Source organism: Sceloporus occidentalis, unplaced genomic scaffold (assembly GCF_023333645.1).
Source record: "Sceloporus occidentalis isolate IW3139 unplaced genomic scaffold, rSceOcc1.0.p SCAF_295, whole genome shotgun sequence".
NCBI classification, from domain to species: domain Eukaryota; kingdom Metazoa; phylum Chordata; class Lepidosauria; order Squamata; family Phrynosomatidae; genus Sceloporus; species Sceloporus occidentalis.
Window position 1 is genome coordinate 425,032 of NW_028317275.1, and position 15,487 is coordinate 440,518.

Below are 15,487 nucleotides of genomic sequence, written 5' to 3' on the forward strand. Positions count from 1 at the left end.
TGATGTTACAGGAGTACTAGCACTCGATGATGTGGCACTTGTAGATGTTGTTGTAGCAGATCTCGTTATAGGAGTACTAGCACTTGATGGTGTGGCACTTGTAGATATTGTTGTAGCAGATGCTGTTACAGGAGTACTAGCACTCGATGATGTGGCACTTGTAGATGTTGTAGCAGATCTCGTTACAGGAGTACTAGCACTCGATGATGTGGCACTTGTAGATGTTGTTGTAGCAGATGCTGTTACAGGAGTACTAGCACTTGATGATGTGGTTCTTGTAGATGTTGTTATAGCAGATGCTGTTACAGGAGTACTACCACTTGATGCTGTGACACTTGTAGATGTTGTTGTAGTAGATCTCGTTACAGGAGTACTAGCACTCGAGGTTGTGGCACTTGTAGATGTTGTTGTAACAGATGCTGTTGCAGGAGTACTAGCACTCAAGGTTGTGGCACTTGTAGATGCTGTTCTAGCAGATGCTGTTACAGGAGTACTAGCGCTCGAGGTTTTGGCACTTGTAAATGTTGTTGTAACAGATGCTGTTGCAGGAGAACTTGTACTTCTGGAGCTTACAGATGTATGAATGGGTGTCACACTAACAGTTTTCTCCAAGGTTGTAGCACTTGTAGATGTTGTTGTAGCAGATCTCGTTACAGGAGTACTAGCACTCGACGATGTGGCACTTGTAGATGTTGTAGCAGTAGATCTTATTACAGGAATACTAGCACTCGATGTGGTTCTTGTAGATGTTGTTGTAGCAGATGCTGTTACAGGAGTACTAGCACTCGATGATGTGGTTCTTGTAGATGTTGTTGTAGCAGATGCTGTTACAGGAGTACTAGCACTAGATGATGTGGCACTTGTAGATGTTGTAGCAGATCTCGTTACAGGAGTACTAGCACTCGATGATGTGGCACTTGTAGATGTTGTAGCAGATCTCGTTACAGGAGTACTAGCACTCGATGATGTGGCACTTGTAGATGTTGTTGTAGCAGATCTCGTTACAGGAGTACTAGCACTTGATGATGTGGCACTTGTAGATGTTGTTGTAGCAGATGCTGTTATAGGAGTACTAGCACTTGATGATGTGGCACTTGTAGATGTTGTTGTAGCAGATCTCGTTACAGGAGTACTAGCACTCGAGGTTGTGGTACTTGTAGATGTTGTTATAACAGATGCTGTTGCAGGAGAACTTGTACTTCTGGAGCTTACAGATGTTTGAATAGGTGTCACACTAACAGTTTTCTCTGAGGTTGTAGCACTTGCAAATGTGGAAGTAAAAGATACTGTTACAGGAGTACTAGCACTCGATGATGTGGAACTTGTAGATGTTGTTGTAGCAGATCTCGTTACAGGAGTACTAGCACTTGACGATGTGGCACTTGTAGATGTTGTTGTAGCAGATCTCGTTACAGGAGTACTAGCAGTTGATGATCTGGCACTTGTAGATGTTGTTGTAGCAGATCTCGTTACAGGAGTACTAGCACTCGACGATGTGGCACTTGTAGATGTTGTTGTAGTAGATCTCATTACAGGAGTACTAGCACTTGATGGTGTGGCACTTGTAGATGTTGTTGTAGCAGATGCTGTTACAGGAGTACTAGCACTCGATGATGTGGCACTTGTAGATGTTGTTGTAGCAGATACTGTTACAGGAGTACTAGCACTCAATGTGGTTCTTGTAGATGTTGTTGTAGCAGATCTCGTTACAGGAGTACTAACACTCGATGATGTAGTTCTTGTAGATGTTGTTGTAGCAGATGATGTTACAGGAGTACTAGCACTCGATGATGTGGCACTTGTAGATGTTGTAGCAGATCTTGTTACAGGAGTACTAGCACTTGATGATGTGGTTCTTGTAGATGTTGTCGTAGCAGATGCTGTTATAGGAGTACTACCACTTAATGATGTGGCACTTGTAGATGTTGTTGTACCAGATCTCGTTACAGGAGTACTACCACTTGATGATGTGACACTTGTAGATGTTGTTGTAGCAGATCTCGTTACAGGAGTACTAGCACTTGATGGTGTGGCACTTGTAGATGTTGTTGTAGCAGATGCTGTTACAGGAGTACTAGCAGTTGATGATCTGGCACTTGTAGATGTTGTTGTAGCAGATCTCGTTACAGGAGTACTAGCACTCGACGATGTGGCACTTGTAGATGTTGTTGTAGCAGATCTTGTTACAGGAGTACTACCACTTGATGATGTGACACTTGTAGATGTTGTTGTAGCAGATGCTGTTACAGGAGTACTAGCACTCGATGATGTGGCACTTGTAGATGTTGTTGTAGCAGATCTCGTTACAGGAGTACTAGCACTCAATGATGTGGTTCTTGTAGATGTTGTTGTAGCAGATACTGTTACAGGAGTACTAGCACTCGATGATGTGGCACTTGTAGATGTTGTTGTAGCAGATCTCGTTACAGGAGTACTAGCACTCAATGATGTGGTTCTTGTAGATGTTGTTGTAGCAGATACTGTTACAGGAGTACTAGCACTCAATGTGGTTCTTGTAGATGTTGTTGTAGCAGATCTTGTTACAGGAGTACTAGCACTCGGTGATGTGGTTCTTGTAGATGTTGTTGTAGCAGATGATGTTACAGGAGTACTAGCACTCGATGATGTGGCACTTGTAGATGTTGTAGCAGATCTTGTTACAGGAGTACTAGCACTTGATGATGTGGTTCTTGTAGATGTTGTCGTAGCAGATGCTGTTACAGGAGTAGTACCACTTAATGATGTGGCACTTGTAGATGTTGTTGTAGCAGATCTCGTTACAGGAGTACTAGCACTTGATGGTGTGGTTCTTGTAGACGTTGTAGCAGATGCTGTTACAGGAGTACTAGCACTCGACGATGTGGTACTTGTAGATGTTGTTGTAGCAGATCTCGTTACAGGAGTACTAGCAGTTGATGATGTGGCACTTGTAGATGTTGTTGTAGCAGATCTCGTTACAGGAGTACTAGCAGTTGATGATCTGGCACTTGTAGATGTTGTTGTAACAGATGCTGTTGCAGGAGAACTTGTACTTCTGGAGCTTACAGATGTTTGAAAGGGTGTCACACTAACAGTTTTCTCTGAGGTTGTGGCACTTGCAGATGTTGTAGTACTAGCAGCTGTAACATATTGAATAATTAAAAGATTGCTAATATCTCATGTTTTTTCAAACTGTTTTTAAATTGCAATCTTCACATATCTTGAGAACTGACAGTCATGTTATCATTCCAAATCTGTTGACTTATCTAGTCAAGGCCACTCTGAGTAATATACAAGGGTAAATTTTATCTACAGGGCTATTTCCAGCTAATACTACTAGTAGTCAAATAACTGTATATGAGCGCCATAGAAAATTGTTATCAATAAGCTTTCTATAGCACTTGTGCTGCTCTATTCAGAATAATACATTAAAAAACCCACCTAATAGAAACCACTGTGGTAGACAAATTAATCAGTATTATAACTGCTTTACAGCAGAACAAACCACGTTCAAGTTATCAATGACCCGACACATGATTCTGTGTCTGAAACCACTTTTTTTCCGATCACTGACAGCCTGAACATGGTTTAGACTGCTGGGAAGCAGTTATAATGCCTATAATTGAAGCTACCATAGCCAATGCTAGCAAGGGTTTTTATTTATTACCGTAGGAACTTTAAAGCTCTTTATTCTGAGGAGCCCATACATATTTTGATTTTTTTTAGGGCTTCTGTTTAGATTAGACGTAATATGTAGACAGAATGACTCATAGTTACAATTTCCTATTTCATGTTGCAATTGGACATTTTTGTTACATTTTTGTTACTGACATTTTACTTACACACAATTATCACTAACATCATATTTCTGTAGACTTAAAAATGACAATACATTGAAAACAATGAAGAAAAAGAAAGCCATACCTGTTGCTGTTACTGATGTGGAAGTAGGGCTTGTTTTTGATGTAGTAGAAGTGATACATGGTATTGCCACACGTATAATTGCACATGTGTTATCACATACGATCGCGGTTTCGCAACCCTTATTGTCAGTCTCAATAAAGATTGTAGTACCTGTCACAAAAATGTGCTCAATAAATATCGGTTAATGTTATTACCATTTAAGAGGTCAGATTCTCTGACTAGCATTAAACCATGCTTTTCCTGAAAGCCCATAACAGTCATAGAGAATTAAAGACCACTTAGGTCTGTAGGTGCATTTAAAATCCAAAGAAGAACGAGAAATGCCAATTTACCTTACCATCGCAATCACCAGACCTCAACCCCATTGACCCATCTTTGGGAACATTTGAAAAGGGAAAAAATGAAACATGCTGTGGCATCTCTAGACATTCCCTAGGATGCTCTGAAAAAGTGCTGGAATAATATGGGTTGCAAAATTCTGCCCAAACATCTAGAACCAATGCCAGAGAGTGTTAAAGCAGTCATTAAGTCAAATGTTGGTCTTAGCAAATAATGAGAATTTTTTGTCTTCAGTATGTGTTGATATTGGTAGTAGACTCAGACCATTTGTACTAATTGTATGTGTATATGTATATAATGTAGTTATGAAGAAATACTAAAGAAGATTCATTTGTTTACAGCAAGGTTGAACTTGATGGCCTTTTTTCAACCCCAGTTATTAAGTGATGGATAATTAATTTTATAATTATATCATTCCAGACTGCACATAATATTGATCTAGTTTCACACAGGAATTCAGATTCACTACCAGATAGTAGGCTGGTCCTCTAACGATGCTAATTATTCACATAGTGATACTAAACATAACCATACATACCTGGTCCATAGTTTAAGCCTTGAAAAATGCAGACACACTGTGTTGTCAGTGAACTGCTAGTTCCTGTTGAAGTTGGCGATGTTCGTATTGGGGTAGTTATTATAGAAGAAGTGGTCCCAGTCACATAACTGACAGTAGATATTGACGTTGCAACAGTTTCTGTAATATTAGGTTTTATACTGGTAGTTGGGGATGTAACTGATACTGTTTCTGATGTGCTAGTAAAAGCAGTGACTGTTGACAGACTTGAAGGTAGACTTGTTGTGGAGGGCACTGTTGTGGATACTTGACAAGTGCCAGGTATGCAGCACAACACTTTAATGCGATAATTATAGCAGGTCCTAAACTGCTTCTTATTGAAACACGTTAAACCAGTCTTTATATTACAGGTTGCAACTTGTCCCATCTCAGCAGGTGTTCCTCCAAAGTCTGAAGATTCACATCGGATATTACTGGGATATTTACATATTTCAAAACCTTTCTTTTTTATATTTTCAAATGTTTCAAACTCTCCTCCATCCTCATTGGTATCCGGTGTGCTGACATCATACCACATAGACCATGTACAGATATCAGGCTTGCAAGTTGTGGTAAAAGTAACTGGATAAAATAAAAAGATAACATAAATTTAGTGATGTTCATGTTTGTCACATTTGATTAAATAAAAATGCACAGGATTGTTATAAGATTTGTAATAAAATAGGTTTGTCATAAAAAAAAATAGGTTTGCCATTTTTAAAGGATATACTGCTAAAATCAGACTTTTTCTCTGAAAACCTTGAACATGGGCTAGTAAGGAATAACCTAGAGACAATTTATATGTATAGTTAATATGTATATATATATATTTTGCTAGCACTGTAAATATCTACGATACCCAGAGTGCATTACAGCTAAATCCTCCATTACAGCTAAATCCTCCTCTTAAAATATTTATGAATATCAATAAACAGCAAAACATTGACAAAACATTGGTCTTGATTCATTGATCCATCTATTTATAGACTAAGGAAATAAAAGAGAGCTGAATTGTTACTCAGTAGTTAGTGATCGAACTCCCAGAGCGTATATATATGTGAGTCATAATTAAATATCTGTAAATGATAGGGAGCCTTAAGGCTACACATATTAAATAGCTTAATTTAATATTAAAATACAAAATGCAAGTAGTGGTGCCTAGAGCTGAGAATGCAGATTTTCATCTGCTCTTCAGAAATAGTTTGGTTTCATATTTGGCTAGGCTAGGTTAGTCTGGATTTAATTAATATTGAAAAGTAAAACGGTTCCAAAGATCAGTGGTTGTTTTTTTAAAACCATTTTTATATATATATATATATATATATATATATATATATATATATATATATTTATGTAATATATATTTAACTTTCCACCCTCATACCTTTAAATTAGAGTCTGTCTCTCAACTGGCACTTGTACTGAAGAGGTATTTGTAGCAAATCTGAGATGTGGTTATTTCTAAAAGATACTTTTGTAGCATGGCCAGCACAATTAAAGGGACACAACCCTATTCTAGAACAATGAATAATAAATTACTCTGTGAGTAACCTAAGCCCTCTAAATAGAAGAAAATACTTCCCTGACACAAATCTTCTTTCTTCCTCCATGATCCAACATATTTTAAGCAGCCAATCAGTAGCAATAAAGCACTTTGAATTAAATCAACTGGAGTATTCCTGACACTGATTGGCAGCTTAAGCAGCCAATCAGTGACAGGAAGTTGTTCCTCTTGATCTCAATGGGCACTGGGGTGTAAACAGACTCCGGCATTAAACAGTGACAGCGCTAGATGTGAATGGAGGTTAGTACATCACATGCAGGTCATTTAGCTGGGGTGGGTAACGGGGCAAATGCATTTGGAGAGATTCTTTATAATTCCCCCCCATGATATCGTAAAATGGGCCATACCAAAAAGTGCATATGATGACAAGAGTATCCCTTCAACCTCATGAAATATGAAGGTAAAATATTGATTAAATTCAGGTTACGCCATGCATAGCATACTCTACACTATTTGGTATTGCATTGCTGGCACATAATTACCGTATTTGCTCGATTATAAGACGACCCCGATTATAAGACGACCCCTCAAATTTTGGATCTTATTGGGGAAAAAAAGAAAAGGCCTGAATATAAGACGACCCTAATGGGAAAAAAATCAAAACCACTGTTTTTGTGTTTTTTTCTTTTTTCTTTCTCACCTGTCAGTGGGAATAGCAGATCTATATGTCCCATCAACATGTCCCATCAACTTGTCCCATCAACATGTCCCATCAACATGTCCCATGCTCCTCAGTCACGCTTAAAGGGGTCTGGGAATCATGGGAAATGTAGTTCACTAGGTTGTGCCCCTAATTGAACCAGCTATGCAAATCATTCCTACCTGACAGTCTATGCTCCTCTTCACAAATTGTGAACAGGAGCACAGACTGTCAGGTAGGACTGATTTGCATAGAATCATAGGCACAAAACGTAAAAAACGAAGCTGGGTCAGGTGAGAACAGCGCGACCCACGTGACCCGCGCATCTGTTATGGTCACAGCTTCCGATTCGGCCGCATCGGAGGATGCTGAAGCCGCGGATTACGGAGGCGGCGGCTGCTGCCGCGGATTACGGAGGCGGAGGCGGCGGCTGCCGCGGATACGGAGTCGGCGGCTCCCGCGAATACAGAAACGGCGACGGCTGCCGCGAATACAGAAGCGGCGGCGGCTGCCGTGAATACAGAAGCGGCGGCGGCGGCAGCTGCCGCGAATACAGAAGCGGCGGCGGTGGCTGCAGCTGATACGGCGGCGGCGGCGGCTGCCGATGGAATTGTGAGGTATCGTGGGGGATGATCTGAGGCCTGATTACAAGACGACCTCGATTATAAGACGAGGTCGGTTTTTCAGAAGTTTTTTTCTGGAAAAAACCTCGTCTTATAATCGAGCAAATACGGTAATTTCATCTGACAATGAAAGGATAGAATTTACACTCCTTTGCACATGTGTTGTTGTGTTTGTCTTATGTTTAAAAATTAGAAGTCTAGAAATTACCGAGTTCAACCTTCAAACCGATTTTAGACAGGTCATTGTATCGAGCCCAATATAGAAAAAAAAATACTGCAAATATTGCAAATATTGAATACATTTCAACCTTCAAACCGAAAAAGGGTTAAGACAGGTCATTGTATCGAGCCCAATATAGAAAAAAGAATACTGCAAATATTGAATAAATTTCAAGTTTCATAATATCTTTGGAATTAATGGTGAATCTACTCCAGGGAAAGGTATTCAATGCGGTTATGCAACCTGTTTAGTTTTTGCATCAATGACTTGAAAATTAGATTACATTTCTGGTACTTTTTGAATCTACTGTTCTGTGCGTATTAATACATTTTTATGTCTCTAAGTTTTCTTAATCATGTCACAGAGAACAGGTAATTTAAAGTTCTTATCTTGCAGAATCCAAGCATACCATTCAATGTTGTGACTGTAGTAGATACTTTGGTAGTTATTGATGGTGGTGTTGGTGTACAAGGGTACACATGTCTGGACACAGTGCCATTAGCTCCACAGACAAGATAAAAGCAGAGTCCTCCACCAATGTAACCAGAAGATATGGTTTCATTGTAACGATATATCCGTCCATTGTATTCACAGAAGCAAGCTACACAGAAAATATAACAATACAGTCAATCATATACATTGGAGACATTTTAAGGGTCAAGAAACTACATAAATTACATTTCTCACATTTTTCCACGGTTTTAAGTTTGGGGGGTTTTTGAGTGGCAAAAAGATGAGAAATACATTTTTCCATTGATTTGCATGTTATGTTCATTTACATTCAATCATGGTTGTAAATGTAGATTGTTATTTCTACCTTACCTTTTACAGAATATTCACAATTAATCCCTTTTGGTGTGCACTTACTGGAAAACAGGGAAATCAGTATAAAAAAGTGAAGGTCAATATAAAACTAAAAGCCTGTAGCACTCTTACATGTGTTCATGTTTAGATAATGTGTATATATATATATATATATTTATATATATATATATATATATATATAAACTGAGATCAGCCATAAAATTATCAAAAGTGGTCTAAGGAAGGAAAAGCAATGAACCAGCGACAGGGTCATTGGTGGCCATAGAAGCCCCACCTTAAATGATCTGCACACCGGAGGTCTAGTGGAGTCCATGCCTCAACAGGTCAGAGCTGTTTTGTTGGCAAATGGGGGACCTACACAATATTAAGTAGGCGGTCATAATGTTATGGCTGATTGGTATGTGTATATATATATATATATATATATATATATATATGTATATATATATACATACCGGCGTGTATATATAGACAGACATACATATACAATTAACCTTGTAATTACTAATAAGAGTAATATTAAAATATGGTAAGGGAACAGTGATCATAATACAGTTTTAAACTCACAAGGACATTTCATTTTAAAAGACCAACACTCCAGCTATTCAATGCTTCTTTGAAAACAATTGTGGTGAAATTGTACATATGAAAAACATAGAGGAAAAAAGCATTTTAGTTGTTATATGAAGAAGTACATACCTTTTGGGAATAATTAAACACAGAAAAAATATTAATAGACCCAACAGCTTCTCCATTACTTTCCATTAGCTCCTTTGAGCTGTGCAACTATTCCATCTTATAATGTATACATACATGCATACATACAACCCTAATGTAAGGTGGAGAATACTAAAAAAAGAAGCAGGCCTTTAGCGTAGCTAAAAACATCCATGTTTCTTCTTTTGTCTTTTTACACAAATACCAATGTTGGACTATTCACAGTCACCTATATACAACCTCAGTCACACTAGAAAAGTGGATAATGCTAGAATAGATCATGGTATGGCTGAAGAACCTAAGTATAATACTGTAACAGACACCAATGACATTTTGTTCTTTGGGAGCACAATAAGGCTACTGCAAAGTCTCTATTCCAATTATCTAAAAAGTGGTCACAACACATCTGAAATTGTACACCGATATATTTAACATTAGTAGCATGTAAAATTATTGAGGGAATTTAAGATACAATGCTTATCTAGACCGGGGCAAACAAAATGACTAATATTGATGGTATGGTTTCATGAAGAACAGATCCTGCAAAACAAATTAGCAATTTGCTAAAAAGATTGATACTGTGTATCATATGACATTGCCCTTTACATTAAGGGGAACAGACCAAGGAGATAGTACTTGTAGCTGAAGACTGGTTAAATGAACAGGATTTTTATTTGTAACGAGTTAATATACCAACTGCACATGGAGAGTTCCGAGAAAATTGGAATGTGCTTATTATTTTTTAGTTTAATGCAGTTATGGATATCTTGTTAAGGCTTAACTGAATTAACTGCATTTTTTACTATTTAAGTAAATAAATGAATGGATTTATGGACGGATAGACAAACTTTTGTTCAGTTTTCCAGTAAAATACATCCTTCATTATACAATTGTATTATGCAAAATACACAACTCACCAAGTTTCACAATTGTTACAGGAAGTTACTTTTTCATATAGCTCGTAGTAATTCCCCATCTGGTCATAGCAACCACACCGGTCCACACACTTCATTTTAGTTTCCTCGTAGAACGGTTTCTCAGGCGGACAAATTGGGTAGCAGCCTGGAAGAAAGAAATAACATGGGAAATAGCTGAAGCCATAGCCTTATACTTTTTGTCCCTAGTGAACAGAAACCTTCTTAAAACATTTTGGGTCTATTCGCTAAGAAGTTATGTGGTCAGTTGAAATAGTGGTCTCCCCTCTTCCCCAACACAGTGAGTATTTATGGCAGGGTAATAAAATACACCTTGGAGGTGTATAGGTTTCCATTAGGACCCCCTATCCCCTGCTTAGTTTTCAGTTTTCAATTTTAATTGAAAGTTATTTTCTTCATTCAATGTTTGAGATGGCCATTTTCCCTGAGTCAAAGATGAAAATATTTTCCAGGTGGGGAGAAGCACATGATGGCTTCTATGTCTCCTATGCTGGCGGTTTTATTAACTGTAACCTCAACGGTGGTGAAGCGTGATGGTGGTATGCATAGGGTCTATATGTTCCTTAGGTTCATTGTATTAAACAAAGGTTGGGGGAAGAAAAAGGTGATCTTTTCTTTAACAGTTTGTTTTTATTTCTTATGTGTTAGATATGTTCAGGGGAGAGTGAAGGGTCTCCAAATCCGCTTTCTTTGCCAGTAAAGGTTATTTGCATTTGCTACTCCCAAGTAACTTGGGGTTTAATGAATCCGCAAGCCATTTATGCTTCTTTTAACTCACAATAACTTGACTCTCCTGCTGTTGAGTGTATGTGAGTTGAGAGCAATAGACTTTTTTGCTAACTTACATGCAGTCACAGTTTAGCAAATAGAGCCCAATAATAACTATAGTAGCGTGATATTTGCCATTGTAATAATTTTAGGATTTTATTTACCTTCCACGTTAAGTAACTCTGATAGGCAGCTTCCAGATGGATTCCGGCAAGTCTTCATGCAGTTTGCTCCACATGCCTTATAATGCCATTTACACTCTCCCTTCACGTTAAAGTAATCACAAAAGACAGCTACAGAGATAGGAAAAACACATGAGATGGCAATTTTATAAAAAGCACAAAAAGTGGAAAACTTCTCTTGAAAAACCTTTATTGCCAGTTTGTTGATAATAATCTCTAAAATGTATAGGCCTTTCTAATGTCTGGTATAAAAAGACCCTTTTAGGAAAAAAATTATGATGAAATAAAAAACAGTGTCTGTCATAATTCAATTAAATTAATCAATCTACTTTGTCCATCTATTTTTGCCTGCTTTAATATCTCACGCTAAACTAGACTTTTACAAAGCCTTAAAAACGTTTAGCATCATCACGTTAATTTATTCAAAATTGTCTTTACCTTTTTTTTGTTTTTTTTATTACCCTAATAAAACCGATTACGATATTCTGTAATGGTTCTTTTCTAATAACTGTATCAGAAGAAAGGGAATTGATTTTTATTTCAAGTGAATTAAAGGTCAACAGACAGTGTAGCGAAGGGGCAGGAAAAAACATTCTCAGTAACAGGAAAAAAGATGTACTATTTCTTTAAATATCACTGGTTTTAATACTGTTTCCCATTCTACAGACAATGGCTTCAGAAAAACACTACCAATTTACAGAGAATACAAAGAAGAACCACTAAAATAGAACATGGTCTTACTAACAAAATTGTAACATATACTTCCTATATGGCAGAGGGGAGACAAGATAGAAAACTTTGAATACAATAAAAATTTTTTTTTTTTTTTACAGTGCAGTACAGTGTAATAGTGCCGGCAAACACAGTACATGAATTGAAGAAACACTTGCATTTGCATAACGCTGTTCTAAAGATTTAATAAGTAGAAAGTAATTAAAATGGTAGACTCAATGGACCAACTTGTTCTATTTTATACAAGATACCAATATATTTCCTTTAATGTGATGCTAGGTTTGTATTGCCCAATATAATATGAAACTAACCCAAAAGAAAAAAAATAACTTTATTGTCAGTGTTTTCATACTGCTTTAGCAGATGTACTTACGGCAAAGATTTGGAGTTCTCCATTCAACACAGATACATTGTGCAAGGCAAGCTTGAGCATACATTGCAACAGCAGTACACAAGCAGTCACAGTCTCCTCCTGCATCACAACCACATGCGTCTTTCACACATGCTTCATAATAACTGCTAGGATCCACCTGTGAATTAAGAAGATGGGGACAAGTGACAAAGTGGTTCATGCCTTCAGAAGGGATTGGGAAGATCACATTGCAGCTTTTACAGGATAATTGATTCACTAAAGTTTTGGTTTGAAGTTGCAGTTAGATGGACAATTTCATCTTAATTCATTAACTATGTTTATTTATAAAGGGAGAAAATTCTTTCTGCAGAAGGAACTCTTTGATGTGTTGACCTTTTCATAACATATTAAATATCGACACAAGCGATCTTAAGCATTTTTAATTTGTATGATAGCTGACTGTCATCATTCCCTTAGCAAATGCATGGAGGGATTTATTAGAATCTTAATTTTGCATCTCCATTGTTTCCCCAACCCCCAACTGTCTGCATCAAAGGAAGTTTTCTGGTGGGCTAATGAGGACCCCCACAGAGGTGTACAGAAATTAAATTTGATGGGAAGGCTTTTCTGGCTGCTTTAAACATTGATGATAGCAGAACATGGAGGAAGCTTCCTCAAAAAGTAAGTTTTTTTGTCCTGCTTGTAAGTAACTAATGTTCTATAAAGTACTTACTAGTGATGTCCGGATCATGAACGAATCGTTCATTTGATCCGGTTCTTTTTAGTGATCCGGATGAGTCGGTTCACTAGACTGAACGATTCGTTTGTAACGGTTCAGTCTGTGAATCATTCAGCTGTAACCTGATCCTAGAGCTGTGAGTCATCTGCAGAGCACTCAGACACAGACTCTGGGGTCAGGTTACAGCTCATTAATTCACACAGGAACGATGACTCTTAGAGTCAGAGAGTCGTTCAAAGAGTCGAATGATCCGAAGAGTCGAATGATCCGAAGAGTCGAATGATTCGAATCTTACAGGGATCCGAATCTTACAAGGATCCGAATCTTACAGAGATTCGAATCATTCAGAGAATATCACTGATACCATACTTTTATAAATAAATACATTAATAATGTTCACACTGCCCCCAGGATTTAGATTCCCCTGAGTTTGCCCCCCTTTACCTATAACTGCACCTACAGTTAACTTTATTAAATTAATTAAATTAACCCTCAGTCATCAGCATAAAATTAACCCTTATACCCCATCAACCATAACTGCCCCTGAAATTAACCGTAAAGATCCCATTAACCATAACGGCCCCTGAAATTAACCCTAAAGACCCCATTAACCATAACGGCCCCAGAAATTAACCCTAAATACTCCATTAACCATAACTGCCCCTAAATTAATTGCATGTACTCCAGATAAATTACCTAATAAATTGGTATGGTTGATGGGGTCTTTAGTGTTAATTTGGGGGCAGTTATGCTTAATGGGGTGTTTAGGGATAATTTAGGGGCAGTTATGCTTAATGGGGTCTTTAGTGTTAATTTAGGGGCAGTTATGCTTAATGAGGTGTTTAGGGTTAATTTGGGGGCAGTTATGCTTAATGGGTCTTTAGTGTTAATTTAGGGGCAGTTATGCTTAATGAGGTGTTTAGGGTTAATTTGGGGGTAGTTATGCTTAATGGGGTCTTTAGTGTTAATTTAGGGGCAGTTATGCTTAATGAGGTGTTTAGGGTTAATTTGGGGGCAGTTATGCTTAATGGGGTCTTTAGTGTTAATTTAGGGGCATTTATGCTTAATGAGGTGTTTAGGGTTAATTTGGGGCCAGTTATGGTTAATGGGGTGTTAAGGGTTAATTTTAGGGGCAGTCATGGTTGATGGGGTGTTAAGGGTTAATTTTAGGGGCAGACATGGTTGATGGGGTGTTTAGGGTTAATTTAATGGTGAGGGTTAATTTAATTAATTTAATAAAGTTAGCTTAAGGTGCAGTTGCAGGTAAAGGGGAATGTAAATCCTGGGGGCAGTGATTATTAATGTATTATTTATAACAGTATGGTGATATTCTCTGAATGATTAGAATGCCAATGAAGGCAGAGAGTCGTTACAGTGATCCGGATCTTACAATGATCCGGATCTTACAGTGATCCGGATCACTGTAAGATTCGGATCCCTGTAAGATCCGAATCTTTGAACGACTCTCTGCCTTCATTGACATCACTGGAGGCAGGGGGGAGGATTCATAATGAAAGGGGCGGGGCCAATCGTTAGTGTGCCTGCACGGAGTTACTGGAAAACAGTAACTCCGTGCAGACACACTGAGTGATCCGAAGATCCGGATCATGAATCGGATCATTTCAGTGAACGAATCGAAATGATCCGATTCACTTTAATGATCCGAACTTCCCATCACTAGTACTTACAAACTTTAATATCCTTTCTTTGTTGGTAAAGGCTTCATGGGACAATAAACTTCCCTTTATTCTCCACTACAACTCACCCACATCCTAGATCCAGAACTAGAGAGATTTCTCCCAAGTGAAGAAATATTTTTCACTTTGTGGCTTAGCCTGCAATACCAATGCAATTGTATTGCCTGCCCCCTCCCCATGCACATGTTTGTGTGTGTGCATGTAAGTATATTAATATGTTAGTGTGTAAGTATGAATGTTACTGTGTGTGTTTTAGTAAATGTAGGTATGTTAGTGTGTGTGTAATTCTGTATGCTACTATGTGTGTTGATGTGTGTTAGTATGTCTAGGTATGTTAGTGTTACTGTATGTATGTATAAGTATAAGTATGTTACTGTGTGTGTAAGTTTGTTAGTATATGTGGGGGTAATTATGCTAGTATGTTAGCATATGTATAAGTATTTTACTGTGTGTATGTGTACGTATATTAGTATGTTAGTGTGTGTGTGTGTGTGTAAGTTAGTATGTTACTATGTATGTCTGCATGTTTAAGTATGCAAGAATATTGGTGTGTGTGTGTAAATATGTTACTTTGTGTGTGTAAGTATGCTGGTATGTGTGTTTATGGTACTGTGTGTGAATGTAAGAGGAGCTTGGGGGGCCTCACCATCTTGAAGGAGTTTCCTGGCAATCTTTGTTATGTCACTTGTAAGAAG

General features: G+C 37.9%; 1 protein-coding gene across 1 annotated transcript in view; it reads right to left on the reverse strand.

Annotated features, from left to right (window-relative positions):
* Positions 1 to 9,911: 9,911 nt before the first annotated feature.
* The window catches only part of LOC149275197 (mucin-5AC-like), a 36,801-nt gene continuing 31,225 nt past the window's right edge, over positions 9,912 to 15,487 (reverse strand). The window contains exons 21-24 of the mRNA XM_089504898.1: positions 12,378 to 12,534; positions 11,255 to 11,383; positions 10,305 to 10,449; positions 9,912 to 9,927 (exon numbers count right to left, since the gene is read on the reverse strand). Of these exons, the coding sequence (XP_089361024.1) occupies positions 9,912 to 9,927; positions 10,305 to 10,449; positions 11,255 to 11,383; positions 12,378 to 12,534 (447 nt within the window). The remainder of the gene's footprint in view (positions 9,928 to 10,304; positions 10,450 to 11,254; positions 11,384 to 12,377; positions 12,535 to 15,487) is intronic.